Raw genomic sequence first — 19,233 nt, 5'->3', positions numbered from 1 at the left:
TTATATAGATTGCTATTTCCAGTCTCCTAACCTCCACTCTGCTGTTAACTACGTGAATAAGCCTACTTAGATTCTATGATTGACACTTCCCTTGTCTGTAAAATGTGAGTAAAATTGGATGATCTGTGTGGCCTTTTCTAGCCTTAGTGTGCAGTGATTCCAAAGGTAGATTTGGTTGATTCTGCTCCTCTCTGCTTTTTCCATGACAAAGATGCCTCAAATATCCACCTAAAATCTTTCTCTTAAGCACGTTTTTTTTTTTTCCCAAAACACAGCATACTATTGAGTTATATTTTTGCTCTGAAAACTTGCTTAAATCAACCTGATTAACAATAATTACCAATTAAAGATTATCTTTGATATCTAGCAACTTAATAAACTATATGAAGTAGTTCTATAGGTATTTAACTGCTTTCGTGATTTAAAACCTATTTTTATTCATAATGACAATCGTACTGTTGTGTTGGCTCATCTGGAACATTAATTCACAATCAAAAAAAGGCAGCTATGAAAAGATACTGCTGTACAAGGAGGGGATTTTCGAGAAATGACAGATCTGATTATTCACTTGGAGTCACAAGGATACAATCCATTTGGGGGTTTCAGAACAACTTAAAACTTCTTTTGGGACCTCTGAAATTAGGAACGTGCTTTTTCCACTAACTTTTTCATTTCGGTTGGGCAGAAGAGCAACGTGTGACTTCAAAGGTATTTAGTTGTAGTAAAATCCAGTTCAGCTGTTAAAAAAGAAAAATCTTTTCTCTCCCTGCCCTGGAGTGTTCATAAAGAGTCTACAAATACAGCCTGTTATTTTGTGTGTGTCACAATATAACTGGCATAATTATCTTCATATTGGGCTCGTTAAGCATCACATTCTTGTGTGAGTCACTGCGGTGTGACAATGGCCCAGCAGTGAAATGGTTCCCTGTGAAACAAAGGACAAAGAGGCAAGATTCTGTTCTAGTGGTTTTTACCTTTAAGTCTGTTGTTGTCAATGGAGAGCGTTGCTTTGATGCGTAATTAATCTAACTGAAGTGTGGTGTTTTCCACTTTCTAATAGAAAACTAGTAATCTGCATTGGCGACAGACCTAGACCTTCAGCCAAACCCAGGGTCCACATTTATCTTGAAGGTTTGTGCTGTTCCCCGCAGCCGTGGGGAGAGCGGCACATTCTTCAGAAAGTGGCTCCTTGAGACCTTGGACACTGCAGCTGTAATAAGAGTGGGAGCGGGGCTCATCCATCTCCCCTTGTTCTGCACAGGGACGTTGTCCCCAAAAGCACTGAGCGCCTTGGAAGCCACGTGGATCCCCACATAGGTGGCCTGAGTCGTTGGTGTGGTGGTTGTAATTGTTTTATCTGGGATTCATATGGGGTGGGGGAGCGGAACACATTCATAAGGTAAAAAGGAAGACCAGTGAGTTTTATTTTTTTTCAATGTTAACATTTTAATTTCTGCAGAATTATTTCTAAAAACTTTAAATATTGAGACATGAAATTATTTGCCCCATATGAAGAAAATCTTATTTTCTGCCATTTAAGAAAAGGGGGTTAACCAAGAGGGATAAATGCTTATTTCAAATGTAGTGGTTTTCTCTGAGTATTCAAATGCCCCCCACGTTATTTTTAAATGGCACAGAAATGTCCAGTTTTCTTTAATAAATGTTATATATTGATACATCTGACCATTCAGTACCTTCCGTGACTCCCTCTAGGCACACTGGCTCGCTCCCTGACCCTGTCTCTACAGGAGTGTGTAAATGACTATCTGTAGTCATCGTGGGTCAAAACTTCGTGAGCCTTTATTTCTGTTTTCATCACATTTTGTAATGGGCATTCTCTCTGTGATAGTGTCACCTAGAAAAAACTAATTTTAAAGAAATTAAAAATACCTATAAATTGCATTCTGATATATTCAATAATAAACATTGTAGGCTGCTCTTTGATTACATTTTTTCTCTTTGTTGCAAATTAAGATTTTTAGGATTTCCCCCCATCTCTTTATCGCAAGAACCTTCAGAGCTGTTCCCTTGGTTTTCCGGGGCTGTGTGTAGCAGATGAACACATAGGGATTGTTTTGATTCGAATCTCTTGTAACTGATAATAATCAGTGTATTCCTGAGGCTGCTTCCCAAAAGGTGGACAGCTTCTGTCTTGGTTAGTTCAGGCTGCTATAACAAAAATAACACAGCCTTGGTGGTTCAAACAACAGAAATATATTGCTCACAGTTCTGGAGGCTGGGAGATCCAAGATCAAGGTGTTAGAAGATTTGGTGTCTAGTAAAGGCTTCCTGGTTTGCAGATGGCCATCTTCTCCTTGTGTCCTCACAAGGCAAAGAGCAGAGGGAGAGGATGAGGGCACTAATCCCGTTCATAAGGTCGCTGCTCTCATGACCTCATCAACTTCCAAAGGCCACATCTCCTAAGACCATAGTATTGGGCATTAAACTTCCAACAAATGAATTTTAGGGGGGGGCACAATATTCAGTTCATAATAATCCCCAGTCGGGTTCACTGTGACTTCCGGAAGCAACTGGTGATGACATATTATCCATCAGTGGAAAAAATAATCTCTAAGCCTCAATTTTTTTTTTTTTTTTCAGTTTTCCCTTCTAGGAATTGTATTATAGGGATGAAATGGTAATGTGTATATCTAGGTTTTTTTTTTTTCCAGTAAGCAACTTGTAATGTTCTTTTTGTCGGCTTTGTCCGACACTGTTGTTCCATTGTCTGTGTCACACTGTCAACTTTAAACACTGTCTAAACATTGATTTTAGTATCTTTTAATGACGTTATGTTGTCTTTATATATAGGTAGTAAGTGTGCTTTATTTCCGATTTGCTGTTAAAATGTTAAAGCCTAATCCTAATGTGACGTCAACGATAAGTACCTTTACTGGTCTCCTGCTTGAGAGACTTTGGGTTGATAGTTCTAGATTTACTTAAAGAACAATTAAAAATAAGTATGTTTACTTACTTACATAAAACCATATTTGAAAAGTATACAGTCCCATTTTTAAGTAAAAGTACCACAAAATATGTCCTTGCTGGGATTTTGCAGTGTCATCGTTTCTGTAATTTAATATTTGGGATGGCCACAGCAATTATATTTGACCAGAAGAGCACTGTAGTCAAACTTGTTTTAAGTTATATTCGGGCTGCAAAGAAAAGATTCTGAGAGACGGGAGAAAAAAATAATAGGGTAATGAGATCAATGATATCAGCATCCATTCTTTTCTCTTCTTATGCTCACTTAACCTAACAAGAAAATTTTGATACTCTCTGGATTCCCCATATATTTGTTCTGGAAGTTCCCTCGAAGTGTTAGGGAATGTCTCATTCCTCCTAGGGCACACTGACCATTTGATTGATGGTTTAATATCTTTCCCCGAAGTACCAACTAGTGTTGGTTGTTTCTTTTAATTTCAAAACCTGTTCAGTAGTAATACGGGTTATTACTGATGTCCTGACCTCAGACCCTGGGTGCCAGCAAAATTAAGTGCACGCTGTAAGCCATAGATACCTGCAAGCTATCAACCTATTGATGATAAATAGCAAACTATAATAGCCTAGCAACATACACATGATTGTCTGATTCATATGTGCTTGTGCATGGAGATAGGGTGCTGAGATAGCTAAATAATTAAATCACATAATGCAATTAAACTTACTCTGTTAGAGCGTTCTTTTGCTCCCCATTCTTCTTGCTGACAATATGCACACCATGCTTCACCCCACTGCAGTTAAGCTGATTAGGTGATACTAAGCTGCTCAAGTATGTTGTAGGCTTTTTTTTCTTTTAAATTGTTGTTGCTTTTTCTTTTAAGCTCCATAAGTCAAATGGCAAATTCTTGAGGTACAGCTGCAGGTCTTCAAAGGACGTGCATAATGCTATTTGCAAACACATTGCAGCAAAGGTGAGTAGCCTTCAAGAACGTTGGGTCCCTAGAATTGGTCCCTGGGTTAGCATCGTAAATATGTAAATATGTAAATTTTTCAGGCATTTCCTGGAGTGCTGCTGAGTAAACTGGGCTCTTGTTCTAGAAGTTTCTCCCTCACAAACAACTCTACAGGATGCAGCTCTCATGTGTTTCATCCTTTACCATCCATCCTTTAATTTTTCCTTAATTAATAATAATGTGGTAACAGTAATTCCTATTATACGTTGAGTGCCTATTATAAGCCATGTAATATTGTAGTTCACTCATATTTAGCTATTAGAATGTGCCCAGTAGCCTTGTAGTACTATATTATTCTCTGCCTACATGGAAGTATGTAGAGGCTAGGGTAGATGAGATATCTTGCCTAAGACCATACAGCTAATTAATAAGAGAGCCTGGATTTGAGTCTAGCTCTGTCTTAACTGCAAAGCCCACATTTGTTCCTCTGTACCAGGGTGCCTCTTGATAAAAGATATCAGAAGGAACAATATTTTGTGCTTCAAACACAACTTGCTGTAAATCTGTTTCTGACAGTGCCTGGCATCTTCTCTTAGGAGGATAAGGAAATTAAGCCCCTTCTATTGTTACAAGTTCCACATCCCAATCAGATAACTGTCGAATCAAATCAGGACACAGCTTCTATTGCTGGACACTGGTGCCATGTGGTGTATTGTCAGTCTTTACTAAATACCACATCCCAGCAGGCTCAACTAAATCTGTGTATTAGGAAAAATAACAAAGGAATTAAAGGATTTCATATGAGCATCAAAACTTTATCCTCATATCAACGTCTTAGGTGATTTCCAGAACAAGGACTTAGTTGTGCAAAGAAGGTCAGCTCATTAAGAAATGGAAAACAAATCCTGTTTCTTTTGCCTTTTCTGTATGAATCTTCCACACAATACATTGTTTTTTGGGGTTTTTTTAAGATGTATGTTCTTCCTTGCATAAGACTTTCTTTAGTCTATAGCTAACTATTCTCGTCAAAATTCTGTTGCATTTGGGGTAGTGAAACTGATCTCTTGATTGCTATAACCCAAAATTCTTTTTAAAAATGTGGTAATGAAGGAATTAATGAATTGGAAGAAATAACATAAAATGCAAAGTACTGTTAATTATCATTTAAGCACTTGATGCTAAAACAGTAGAATATATACATTCAAGTTAATGTTTTTCTTATTTTTAGATATTATACAGTTGCAATCTCCTGAAAACTCTGTAAAACATGAAATTTAAATGATCAAAAATGAATAAGCAGTTCAGAAGGTAAATGAAAATATTTGATAAACATGTTTTAATATTTCACTTTAGTAGTTAATAAATATATATTTAATGATTACTATCCCTTTTACCCATTAATTAACAAATATCCCCCAAAAGATCATGTTTAAAGTTGGTGAGGATGAGGAAAATTGATAAAAATCTAATAATGTGGGTGCCTACATCAATCTTAGTCCTTTTGAAAATAAAATTTAGCAGCACATGATTTGCAGTCAGTACCTTTTATTGCAAAGGTAACAGTCACAAAGTTTTTTCACAGCTTCATTTACTTATTTCTGATTTAAAGATGGTTCAGTAAGCTTGTGTTGAATCTCAGAGCTGTCCAGCCCCTGGGGATATTAGCAATGAACAGGAGTGTCCCATCCTTTGCTTTCATGAAACCTGCAGTCTAGAGCAAGGTGCTCACTGATACACATCAATAACTATATAGTAGTGCAAGGTTTTATAGGGTTTATGGAAGAAAAATGTAACCAATCCAGAGTTTGGGGGTTCAGGAAGAGCTTTCACATAAGATGTGTCAACTAAGCGGAACCTAAAGGGTGAGAAGAGGCCATAAGTGAAATGTAGGGGTGGGCGAGAAATCTGCATTGTGGGCAGAAGGAAAAGCACTTGTGTAGGCTCCGGCTGGAGAGCACTTAGATCCCTCAAAAAACTGGGAGACAGTCCCTCTGGCTTCTGGGAGGTGAAGTGATTAGGTCTGAAGCTAGAGATATAAGCAGAAACCAGATCATGAAAGGCCTGGTCAGTCATGTTAAAAGAAAAAAAAAAAAAAAAAGATAGGGATTTTTATCCAAAAGAGTGAAGAATTTCGAGACAAAATGGCATGTTTGAGTTTGCATTTTTGGAAAGCTCGTTCTGCTTTGCAGTATCTAAGAGCATGGGAGGACGGCCACCAGGAGCGACAGCAGACGGCCAGTAGGACCAATTGTGGGAATTTAGGGGAATGATGGTGGTGACCAGGACAAGCTTGGTGTAGGAATGGGGTTGAAGAGCAGTTGCTGCACTTGAAGGATATTTAGGAAACAGAGTCAACAGTGTTTAGTGCTGAATTGGATGTCAGAGCTGAACATACAGGTTCTAGCTTGGGGAACTCAGTGCATGCTGGAGCCATTCTTTGATTTACGGAGCCTTGACCAAAACACAGTCTGAGGGGCTGAGCAGTAAGTCTGTTTCAGGCATATGAAGTTTGAGGGGTCTCTGGGACATTAGGTGAATATATCTAAAGGCAATTTAATGTACAGATATGAAGCTCCAGAGAAAGAACTGGACTGAAGATACAAATTTTGCTGTAATCAAGATATAGATGATAAGTAGAGAATTATAATAGCGATATACAGCTAAAATTTGTATATAACTAAATGCTAAATAGCATGGAAATAGCCAGATCAGCACTGACATACCTACTCTTATACAATCATTAAGAATCAGTTTTAGGAGACGTTACTAATACCACGAAAAAGTGAGAGAACATATTACAAATATATGTGTAGCCTATATACGCAAAGCCAAACTATGGAATATATGTCTGAAAAAGGTACTATTAATAAAATGAAACCTACTGGATTATTAATAGTATTAGTCTTTGGGAATTTTAAAAATATACATCATTGTACTTTTCTATGATTTAATGTCTTATAATAAGCCCTAATTTTCAGCACAAAGTATGTCATGAAATGTTAAAGACTATATTTTTAGTTGTACTTTATTTTAATGGAATCTTTGCAAGGTACAAGGTAATCTTAAAAGAGACTTTACCAGATAATTTTCTGGGTAACATTTCTCAATAAATAATAACACAAAATTTAGTTGTAAATTTAATATTTTGTGTCCCACTGAAACAAAAGCAGCATAGTGTTAATGAAGAAAATACTGTCCTGGGTGTCATTAGAGAGAGATTTTTACCTTGGACTGTCCCTTAGAACTTTCTGACAAGTTTTTTAACCCGAGAGCATGGATGACTCCTAAGATAAGAGTTGGCCCAGGTTTTATCTAAGGTGATCTCCTACTCTATTTGTCTGTGTTGACATCACATACCAAAAACTCTATCAAGGCATGTTCCAGTCAAATCAACTCATATTTAAATTTTCATAGATGCGGCTAAATGCTCACAGTCTGAGTTTTTAAAATGTGACCCGACATCTAATAGAAGTGTATTTATTTCAAGGGGAATTTAGTGTTTGTTCCTTATACTTCTGTTTTCCCCCTTTCATTTCTTCTTTTTGTCATAAAAAGATTGAAAGTCCCTGCTGTATTCGTGTGTGGAACATAAAACACAAAGCTCTTCCTGAAAGGTAATTTTCCCAGAATGAAAAATACGAGAATGGTGTTTGATTGTTTGGTTTTCTGTCATTCAGTGTTGCATTAAAACAACCATTTTTCCATAACTATGAATGGCCTCACTCTTGAAAACTGTCAGGTACAAATGAAAAGCAATAACACTTTGCAAGCAAAACCTTTCCCAAATCCCACTAGGTTTTCAGATGAATTGGAAAATTAGTCAGTGGTTACATCATATACAAATGTATCCATTGTTGAGGGAAAAATTAAACAACATATAAACTTCATCTCATTCCGTATTCTAATTCTTTTCCATTTTTTTCTAAGGACTTAGTTGTTTTTTTTTGGTTTTTCTCTGACTCACAGATTTTAATACACTAATGTTAGAGAACTGAAGTGAAACCCAAAAGATATCATAGTTTACAGATACCTTTTATTATATTCCTTCAGCAGAACAAAGAAGTGTGGGTGTGGGTGGGTGTGTATGTATATGCATTTCCTAGTTATATTTTTATTCTTAAAAAAAAAAAAACAAACTAAAAGTACAGAAAAAGCAAAAAAACTTAATACAAGCAAACTTAAGTTACCAATATCCCACCATACAGAGAAAACCATTGGGCTAGATTTGACATCTTACGACGTCCTAGTCCCTTTGGAGAAACTGTTATTGTAAGAACAGGTGCCTCGTTAAGTCATTGTTTGTTTCCATGAAGGACAGAGTCATACCTGCCATCATAACTAGTGTAGAATGTCTAGTTCAGACCTAATCTTAGAGGCCAATTTTGGAGAAGGCTGACGTGAGAGCTAAAATGGTGGCTACAATTTAAAAATCAAAGCAAAACAAAGAACCTTTCCTTGTGACCACCTTGGGAAATAGGTCGCCTATGTTAGTGTGGCTGAAAGAATAACCCTGTCCTTGTGTATTACAACCACTATGATTTCTCCCACATTCGAAGTATACACTCAGAGTTCCATTAAACTGGCCTTAGTGTTCATGCTGCAAACCAAGACAGCTGTATGCAATTTGGTGATTACTGTGTGTCTGCATCTCTGTAAGTTCCTAGTGCAAGGCACGTGACAATGAGAGATGTTAGAGCCAAACAGGACAGTGGTTTTAGTAAAATCTCAAGCCCTTTAAAGTGTGCATTCTAATGAAGATGATGTTTAGCTCTACCTGGCCTTTCAACTTCCTTTCCATTCACTCACAGCACCTTGTATTAATATTTCAGCCATCCCAAATTCCCTACAATTTTCTCTCTGATCTCTGCACATGCCTTGCCTGCCCTTGGGCTGTCTTCTCTCGCTTGCCCACTTGGTCAACTCATATATCCAGCCTGTGCTGAAATGTAGTCTTCCCTGTGCTGCCTGCTGCAAATCCTCCCAAGGAGAGTTAAGGTTTTCTCTCCTCTGAGCCCCTGTGACATTTTGTGTATACTTCTAATACACTGGAAGCATGCTTGTCATTGTTCTGTTATTATTTATCTCTAATTTTAGCCCGTGAGCCCCTTGAGGAAAGTAACTATGTCTTAGTCATCTTTGAATCCCCAATACTTAGAACATTGTCTAATCTTAGGCATGCACGCACGTCTGTTCAACAAAATTGAATTAATTGAATGTATGAAGGTTAAATTGTGATAAATTGGGGGATAATGAATGCGCTTTAGTAAGCTCTACTGAAATCAGAAATTCCTTGTTCAAGGAACTAAGAATGGCTCTTCCGATTTCTTTGAATGTGTAGTAAGCGTTGTTTACCATCTTTCATTCTGCAGAATTTAAGATCTGCTGAATGAAATAATACCTTTGGCTGGCAGTCTATAAGACTGGCACAGGTGAGGTGAACTATGCAAATGCGGTGATATAAAACATTTCCATTTTTATTAGAGGTTAGGAAGAAGGCGGAATAGTTTTTGAGTTTAAAAAAAAAACACAAACTTTTATGGGGGCCTAGGGAAAGAGTCTGTGTTTCATAAATTGCATTAAATATTTGGTATGTAAAATTCTGGCTGCTGGTCCGCATTAAACGGGTACAATGCATCCCCTATCTAATTAAGTAACCATATGGAGACAAGTCACATTTACATAAACGAAAGCAGAGAGCCCGGCTCTATTGTGTTCTCTTTTAGATTATGCAACTTGTTTTCCTTGCTGTGGCTTTCTGCTCTGACTCACCCACTGCTGTGGACCAATACGCTCACAGTGAGTGGAAGTGAGAGGTGCCTTACTGCATTTAAATACTGCAGTGAGAGGGGCTCTGGAATAGTATGACATCTCTCATGTTTAATAACTACTTGCCTATGAAAGCCAATAGTTTTGGGATCTGTCCAGCAGGAAACTCTTCGTGTTTTATTACATTGCTTTGCAAGATAGCCACGTGCCTGCTGGAGGGTGTAGCCATTTCACTACGTTTATTAAGGAAATGCTTCACAGCATGTTTTCAGAATTTTCAACTTCACAAATTTTACTAACATACATATGTGTAGCAAATAGTGAAGAAGTGTTAAAAGCAGCAGTTCATATCATGCTCTGAGATAAAAATGATAATGGTAACCACAAAATTGAAATATAAATGTTAGGATAAGAAGTTTGGGAATGGAAGTCATAGGGATCATAATTATAATTCTCTTTTGTTGGTTTTTACTCACACAATGATATATATGTGTGACATTTATCCATTTACTATATTTTTACATGTAGTATTTGAACGTCACGAAACATGAAATAGATTTTAATCGTCCATTTTTATGGATGAGAAAAATGGAACCTCAGGGCTAAGTTACTCACTCAAGATTGCAGCGTTAACCCAGACTTTATCAGGTTATTTGATTCTAATCTAAAGTTCTTCTGTTGCACCAGATTTAGCCTTTGCTTTGTGGCATGGTCACTGTTTGCACTTTGAAACAAATACCAAGCTAGTGAAAAGACAAGCATACTTTGGAGACAGAAAAAAAAAAATGAAACATATTTTAAATGTATTTCTCTCAAGAAAAAAAAGTATGAGAATAATTTAGAATTTCTCAAAACCTCTTGAAGCTCAACTTCACTTATGCTCTAACCCTGTGGATAATTTGGGATAACATGGGGCCCCGGTGTGCTCAACTCCATTACAAATGTAACACATCAAATGGTCAAATCTTGGCAATTCTGTATGGTTAAACCTCATAGAACGGCCATGCCTTTTTCCCAGTCATTTTTCTTGCGGGGGTTTACGATTTCCTTATATTTTAATTGGAATTTTAGCTGTTAACTCTTTTTGCTTAGAAAGGAATATTTGTTTCCAAATGAAATGTTGAAGAATCCTTCTCATTTATTTTATTTCTCAAACAATTTTTCTTTGACTTCCTTATTTCTGACTGTGTTGAGGATGCCTAGTCAGTTGGATGAGAGTTGGTTGAGTACTTACTTGCTATTCTCTAAAAAAATATGTATTTTTTCAAGACCGTGTCTGGGTGCGTCCATAACACCCCCATCCTGACCTGGAATCCCAGGCCAGCTGATGAGGTAACTGAATGACCTTTAACGTAAATGTCATACTTCCTGTAAGTGGTGAGATCAACACAGATGATGTGTCATTTTCTGCCATGGTTTTAGAAACTATTGCCCTACGGCAGACCCTCACTCAATCACAGTCCCAGACTTCTCAGGGTCCAGCCATGAGAGCTGAGATGGAATTGTGAGGGGCTTGGAGTCAGAGACCTGTGTTCAGATCCTGAGTCCACCATTTAACTGGCTGTGTGACCCCAGGCAAGACACATGATGGAAGCATTTCCTCAGATGCAAAATGAGGATATTCCCAGTAGCCACCTGGGAGAGCTGTCATGATGCTCAGGTGACGAGTCTACATAGAAGGCTTGTAGCCATAACCTGTCATTACTCAGGAGATGGCAGCTCTTTATTTTTTACTTTGTGCTAGCATAGTTACCACATTTCTTACTTTACCAAAACTCTTTCCTTAACAGCTGAAGGCATTAGGATTTAATTAAGTGACACTTGGAGCTGTGGCTTTAAGAAGAAAGATGCAGCTATAGCGATGAGGAATGTCTTCTGCCATGAATAACAGAAAATCTATCACTGGCTTTAAATAAGCCGAGATTGTTAAAAAGCCGTAACACGTTATCTGGTGGGGGGGATGGGGCTCCTGGTGGCCATTGAGGCTCTCGGTGATGTCCCCGCTGGGGCCTCCATATTCCTCTTGCGCTTTTCCTCACGATCTTCCCCAGCGACAGCAGGAACAAATGGTACCAGCCACACCTGTCCCTTTTATCAGGAAAATGAAAGCTTTCTTAGAAGCTTCTGTTTCTGACTCATGTGCTAGATCCATGTCACCTGACCGTGCCCACCTACAAGGAGGTGTACTGAATGCGTGACTTTCCCAGCATCTGCCGGGGCAGTGGTGTGGGAGAAGGCAGTTGGCAAGGTCTGTCACCAGCGTTTGTGCCACCTGGTCTTAAATCTTTTCTCTGGATTCCAAAGTGGAGTGGGGGCAAATGTATTGAGATTATAAGGAAATTTACCTTGAGGCGAGAAAGCATTCATGCACTCTCTCATAAAGCTGTTTATTAAAGTAAGCGACCTCCTTCCTCCCAGCTCCAAAGAACAGAATCTATCAGTGACTTATAAACCCCTTAGAAATTTATACTTCGGTTCCTGTTCCTCTTTCTTCCCTTTCCTTCACTTTTATTTTAGGAATTGAGAATTTCCTGAAGAATTCAGTCCCAAACCACCAGGTGGAGCTGAGCATGATAGCATCCCTGGGGTGAGAGAGATGGGGAGGAAGGTGACACTTGGTCTGATGAGACAGGGAAGGGGTGTCCTCCTGCGTTGGGGGAGTCCCACTGCTGGACAGAGCTTTGCTGCACCTGGAATTAGGGTGTGGGGGAGAGTGGTGTTAGGGATAAGCAGTGTTGGATATCCATATGGATATATGGATAAACACCACTCCCAACACTTCACTGTATATACAGAGCCCCAAAAAATTAAAAAAGAGGGGTTTCCACTGGTAAGGAGCCAGTTTACACTTACCTCATTTGTTGGAAGGATGCAAACAAGCAGTTACACATATATAATTCTATATCTGCAATCTCTCACCTTCCCACTGCCACCCTAATAAACCAGTTGTTTTCCTTTCTTTCTTGTTTCCTTGGATCCAAGCCCTTCTCCAGGCATACCTGATTTTGATGTTGCTTCAATAATGGTTAACACATGACGTTATAGTCCACCTTTCTTTTTTTCCTCTGAACATTACGGCTGATTCTTGGCTGGGTGTGGTGGCTCATGCTTGTAATCCCAGCACTTTGGGAGGCCGAGGCAGGAGGATTGCTTGAAGCCAAGAGTTCCAAGACTAGCCTGGGCAATATACGAGACCCTGTCTCTACGAAAAATAGAAAAATTAGCCAGGTGTTGTGGTGTGTGCCTATAGTCCCAGCTACTCACGAGGCTGAGCCGGGAGAATGGCTTGAGGCCAGGAGTTTGAGGCTGCAGTGAGCTATGATGCCATTGCACTCCAGCCTGGGTGACAGGAAAGACCCTGTCTCTGTTAAAACAAACAAAGAGATCATAAGGGAGGTCCCTGGATAGCCAGGACCCTTAGTCTCAGACATTTCCATTGCTGTCTCCTGCTCTGTTTCCGATGTGGGCTGAACTTGTTACTTTCTCTAAAGAGCATTCATTGAAGTGGCAAGAAGGATAATCTAATTGCTTTTAGATCTGTTTTGTGAGTTGGCTGGTTAAAACTTGATTTATCTTACCTAGTGCTTTTCTTCTTTTATTTGGCATTTTATTTATGCTGGATGAATGTGGTTTCATTCTTAGAGATCATTATTTACAGCACCTTCCCCATCCTCTCGCCCACGCAGGTAGTTACTTCAGACACATTCACGCAGTATTACTAGTTAAGCAAAAATGCATCATTCAGGATGTATGTCTGTGCCCGTCCACACAGGCTGCCACTAGGGGTTTGGGGACATATTCTTTGCCAGGTGACCCTTTTATGCAGCAGTAAACTGGACAGTACTAAAGCCTCTGATGGGAATGTTCGATGCCCGTATAAAACCCTTTAATACCTTTGTCATTTTCTCTAATGCATGGATTTACAAAAGCCTACAGGAACTTGGCATTTGTTGAAGATGGAAATTGGCACGAGGAGTCAGTAACAAAATAATATATGATATATTTTATGAATGCCATTGTAAATACAATTTAAAACATTAAAAACACCCCCTCCCAAGATTCTATCCCGAAACTCCTCTTACTCCCTGTGATATATACACATTTTATTTTCCGAGTGACTTTATTGTACTTTTATGACATAAACCATTTGCCCTTACTGTTTCAGAGTATTCGCTTTATAATTTTTTTATACTTCCAATTACTTACATATGAGTTAACCTTTTCATTGCAAGGACATTTCAGGGTTTATGGTATTTTAAATTATTTGTTATATGCAACTATTTTTTTTTCCTAAAACTTAAGTAGATGTATTCAATGGGAAAAACATCTTATTTGGGAGAATCAAGCTATTGCAGTGGCGAATCGTGCCTGGGTGTCACTAGTGGTAAAGACCATTTTTAGAACTCAGTGTCTCTTATTTTCTTCATTATCCAAAATAACTCTTAAAGTCCAGGCCCCCCACCTTCTTTTGTGTATTTGAGAATTCTCCTTATAGGTTCTTAGAACATTAGCCCTACTCTTAATGAATTAGGTTGACCTTTGACAGTGCTGATTGATGTGGGTTGTTGACTTACGAGTGAGTAGTAAGAGCCAGTGGTCCAAATTGCACTGATGTCATACGAAAGCCAGGTTAGGGCCCAGGCTGCACCCCTTCTCCCCCTGACTGTCTCTTGGGAGTTGGGTCTGAGGGGTGGGATTGTTTTTCCAGGAGTTCACTAGGTTGCTCTCCTCAGCTTAGTCCCAGAGACTGGTTTGGTCTCCCTGGGAACAACCATCTCCAGGGCATAGTTGGTCTGAGTATTGCAATCTTTGCTTTCTTTGTTCTTTCAGTGGAATGGCCTTTGGAAGGAACACGATACCACTCCTGGGCATCTCCACTGTGCTCGGCAGTCAGACTCCTCTGCCTGGATTTTGTGGTCATTTCCTGGGACTTGGGTTCTGTCCTAAGTGTAGTGAAGAGACAAGGGAGCAAAGTCTTGGCTCCAGCTTTTCCCTTGTTCTATTGCTTTATCAGTTCTCTACAGTTAGGGGAGAAACATATCTATTCTTCCCCCCGACCCTTTTTTTTAATGAGACATGGTCTTGCTCTGATTCCCAAACTGGAGTGCAATGGCGTGCTCATGGTTTACTACAGGCTCAAACTCTTGAGCTGAAGTGATCCTCTTGCCTCAGCCTCCCGAGTAGCTGGAACTATAGGTGCACATCACCATGCCTGGCTAATATTTTATTCTTTTGCAAAGGTGGGGTCTCACTATGTTGCCTAGCCTGGTCTTGAACTCCTGGCTTCAAGGGATCCTCTAGTCTCAGCCTCCCAGAACACTGGGATTACAGGCGTGAACCACTATGCCCAGCCTGTTCCTTCCCTTTGATCAGACATAATTAAAGCTTCAAGCTCAGAGCCATTTTAGTTTTAGTGATTAGCTTTAGTTCTCACCCTTGGTTGTGCAATCCATAGTATATGGTGAAGGAGTGTGGGCCAAACAAAGGCAAGCAGAAATGAACTGACATTCCTTTCGAAGAGTATTAAGTTGGTAAGTTACCTAAGGCAGAATGTCATTACTAACTGCAGAGTTTCATAAGTAAAGAAAACGGATAATTTAGAATGTTTTGGATGGATCTTATGAATGAGAATCCTCTACCATCATTACTGTCATGCACACATATTTGTGGGAGAACAACATCTGTTCTCACCATTTTTTCAAAGTTTTGAGGCAGCTTAGGGTCATCATTGAACCCCTTGTGGCTCACTAGAGTGAATCCTGAAATTCAGCCTCCGCCACAGATTTTTAATCTCAGATCTTTCTTCAGAGAAGCTCAGGTTCAAAACTGAAGTTTGAAGAGTCCTCCATTTATTCTTATAATTTTTCTAGTAACACTGAAGGTGCATCCAGCTGGAGGTTCTCCTATCCTGCTAGCTCAGCTTCTAGAAGATCATTCAACTATTCGAGACTTACAAGCATGCTCTGTTAAAATGATGCGGGTTTGCAGCACAGATTCTTAGAACTGGTGTGGGCTTAGCGTTGTGTTCTGATTTATGTACTGTCTGTATAGACTGTGTTCTGATGTCCTCTTCGATTTTGCAGGAACTGACAATGGCGAAGCCCTTCCCGAATCCATCCCATCAGCTCCTGGGACACTGCCTCATTTCATAGAGGAGCCGGATGATGCTTATATCATCAAGAGCAACCCTATTGCACTCAGGTGCAAGGCAAGGCCGGCCATGCAGATTTTCTTCAAGTGCAACGGCGAGTGGGTCCATCAGAATGAGCACGTCTCTGAGGAGAGTCTGGATGAGAGCTCAGGTGAGCAGGTGGAGCTGTCGGAAGCCCTGGTAGCTCTTGAGATTCATGTTCTATGTCTGGGAAAGGCTGTGGACCCCCCCACCTCCTGCCATATTTGAATGAGGTCAGATTTATATCACTCCAGACTTACAAAACAAATCCTATCTTTAAGTGACCCGACAGCTGCCTTGGTAGTCTATTCCAATATGGTACTGAGACTTTTTTTCCTTGCTCTATGTAACTTTAAAAACCTAACTCTGCGTAGGAGTTAATATTCTCACTGGAAATAAAATCAAGCAGTCACTGTTTTCATTTGCTGAGTTCTAAACATTTTTGAAGACAAATATGAAATCTTTCATCAAACCCTTTTTTAAAGCAATATAGTTTCAGTTTCTTTAGTCTTTCCTCCTAGATATTATTCTTGTGTACTTTATTCTCCACAGTTGCTCATTCCTGAGTCCTCTGTAAGTTTTTTTGACTGCTGTGCAGTGGGAGAACCCAAATTAGATTACCATATTCTAGCAGGATCTTCAGTATGAAAGAATTTAGAGACCATCTTTACATTATTAGTTTGGCTAATTTGGCTGAGAAGTGGTGTTGATGAAAACAATGACCATACTATTAATAACTGATGTTTATGGAGCACTAATTATAAACAAGGCCTTATTTCAGCATTTGACAGGCATTATCTCAGTCTGTAAAACGGCCCTCCGGGGTAGATAATGCTATTATTACCTTCTTCCGAGGAAACTGAGGCTCAAAGAGATGCAGTAAACTAAATGCTTGTTGCTGGATTTATAAACAAAATAACTGGACTCCAAACCTTTAAAATTTATAACTTTTTATATTTTAGTAAACAAAAGAACAGTATATGCTTTTGAATTTTGGTTCCTCAGACTAGATCCAGTCTGGTCACACTGTAGATTATTGATTTTATTAGTCCTGACTTGGCAGGATCACTAGATGTTGGATTTCGAGTAAGTCAGAAAACCTCAGTATAATTAGGAATTTTCAAGTCAGCTTAATTTGCTAACTCTATGCCAGTGCTTTTCAGTGTACTGGGGTAGGTCTTCAAGAGAATTCAAGGATCGTAAAGATACAGCCCACGTAAGTGGGCTTTACCCTGAGTTACAGGAATAAGACAAATACACCCTATAAGTGCAGTACAAATGAAATTAGGATAAATGTCTAAAAGAGAGTTTATGGTGTTATGGAGAATTTTAGAAAAGAAGATCATATCTAACTAGGACTATCAGGAAAGGTTTTGTGGAATTGATAGCATTTGAAAGGGCCATTGATGAATATGCAAGTCAAATAGGCATAATTGATGGTACATTATATGAGAGAGAGAGGAGTTTCAGTGATTTGAAGGCCACAAACATTAACAAATGAAGAAAAGTTAGTCTAGCTCAGCAAGAAGTTTAGTTTGGTTGAAATGAAAAATTAGGAGCCGGTCACAGTGGCACACACCAGTAGTTCAGCTACTCAGGAGGGTCAGGCAGGAGGATCGCTTGAGCCCCAGGAGTTCAAGACCAGCCTGGGCAACATAGTGAGACCCCTGTCTCCTAACAAAATGTAAAATTAATGTAAGAGAATAGCAGACGATAGCTAGAAAGCTTAATCAGTGGCATGAAAGGCCTTAAAAGCCAGCATGTGGAATTCTTTACTTAATTTTGTGGATATTTTGCTGGTGGTAGTGATTGATCACACTGATGTATGGGAGGGCAGTGGCTGGAGCTCGGCTTCAAAGGATGAACCTGGCAGCAGCGTTGGAGAAACAAGAATGAGAGAGCAGGGAGACTTGCTTGAATAATTCAGGTGAGAGAATGTAAGATCTGGTCCTAGAGTGGAGAGGCCACAGAAATCAGAACTAGAATATAAATAATTTCATTAACAAGTAGAAAAATTTGAGATCATAGTTTGGACAAGCTGAATTTGAGGTGCTTATGAGATGCAATGAAGAGATATAGAACTGGAACTTGGTAGAATTCAAAGCTAGAAGAGTACATTTGGCAATCACTAGTAAAGAGTGAAGCCATGGAGATGGAGGAGTTGAAAAGAGAGAAGAGGTCCTGTGACAAGCACATGGATCTAGAGGCATACCTCTTCCAGAGCCAGGAAGAGAGGAACATCAGTGTCCAATAAAAAATAACCAGAGTGTTCTGTGTTCCGAAGCAAAAGGAAAAAAGTTTTCAAAAAGATCTTTAGGTAATGCTCTGTCTCTGCCTAAAAATCAATAAAGGGCAAAGAACTGAACATTTCATTTATGTATGTATGAATAGTGCTAGTTATTATTCAGTTCTGAACCAATTTAGGATTGCAGTGTAAATACAAAACTTCAAAATGTAAAGAAACACTGAACACAGTTTCCTATTCATTCCAGATTGGAACTAGTAGGAGGAAGAAAGAAAAAATATCTGTTTTAGAGGTGATGTTCTCCAGACCAAATCATGCTTAGAATCCTGGAACCTAAGCATGAGGACTAGCAGAGACTTTAGTGAAAATCTAACAGCTGTATTTTACACATTAAAAATCTTAAGATCCAAGAGATACAAATAGTTCATAGCATTGCTGTTTCCAAAACCCAGATCTTCTGATTTCTACTTCAGGTCGATTTCTTCAACGCTACAAGCCACCTTTGCCCTACAGATTTCTATGCTTTCCTTCCAAATCAAAATATGCACGAGTTCTCTTGCTGACATAAGGTTGGACTGTGGCACACAGCTCACCGTTTTCCATCACGGATCTGTTAAGGGTTTCACTTGCCCACGTGTATAATCCTATGCATATCCCATTAGAATTTCTTTATTCCTGACCCTTGCTGCCATGTCTGTAAAGGACAATCTGTATTCATGTCACGTTTCTAACACTGTCAGACAAAAGTTTCTCACAATCAAAGATAGACATTTCCAGGAATGTGGGTACAGCTTCGTTTTTGACAGAAGGATTTGGCCTAATGAAGGCAAAATTGAATCTTGGTGTCAGAAAAGTTTCTGATTTTGTGCCCGCAAGGTTGGGACCTAGGATAGACACAGGTGGACAGACCTGATGTTGGGGGAGATTGAGTGAGTGACATCAGCAGACTCACGTACCTTGGCATGAAAAACTCAAAGGAAGACTCTGGAATTGGGGAGAGGGCAATGAAGGGGCAACATCTACCGTAGAGGCAACAGTCTATAAAACAGCAGCAGACTGTGAAAGCCTTATGTTTCTCATACTCAATTAGTCCAAAGAAAATGGACCCGAATACCAGTGGCTCAGTGAGGCTGTATGTTTTATCCTCAGATGTC

The 19,233-nt window shown here is 39.3% G+C and overlaps 1 protein-coding gene across 1 annotated transcript in view; it reads left to right on the top strand.

The window, feature by feature from the left end:
- Window positions 1-19,233, top strand: part of UNC5D (unc-5 netrin receptor D) — a 494,392-nt gene that overhangs the window by 264,241 nt on the left and 210,918 nt on the right. Inside the window, exon 2 of the mRNA XM_045535353.1 lies at window positions 15,746-15,964. Within this exon, the coding sequence (XP_045391309.1) occupies window positions 15,746-15,964 (219 nt within the window). The remainder of the gene's footprint in view (window positions 1-15,745; window positions 15,965-19,233) is intronic.

Source organism: Lemur catta, chromosome 22, assembly GCF_020740605.2.
Source record: "Lemur catta isolate mLemCat1 chromosome 22, mLemCat1.pri, whole genome shotgun sequence".
In the NCBI taxonomy this organism is placed as follows: domain Eukaryota; kingdom Metazoa; phylum Chordata; class Mammalia; order Primates; family Lemuridae; genus Lemur; species Lemur catta.
Note: the sequence above shows the minus strand (reverse complement) of the source record. Positions and strands in the feature narration are given on the sequence as shown.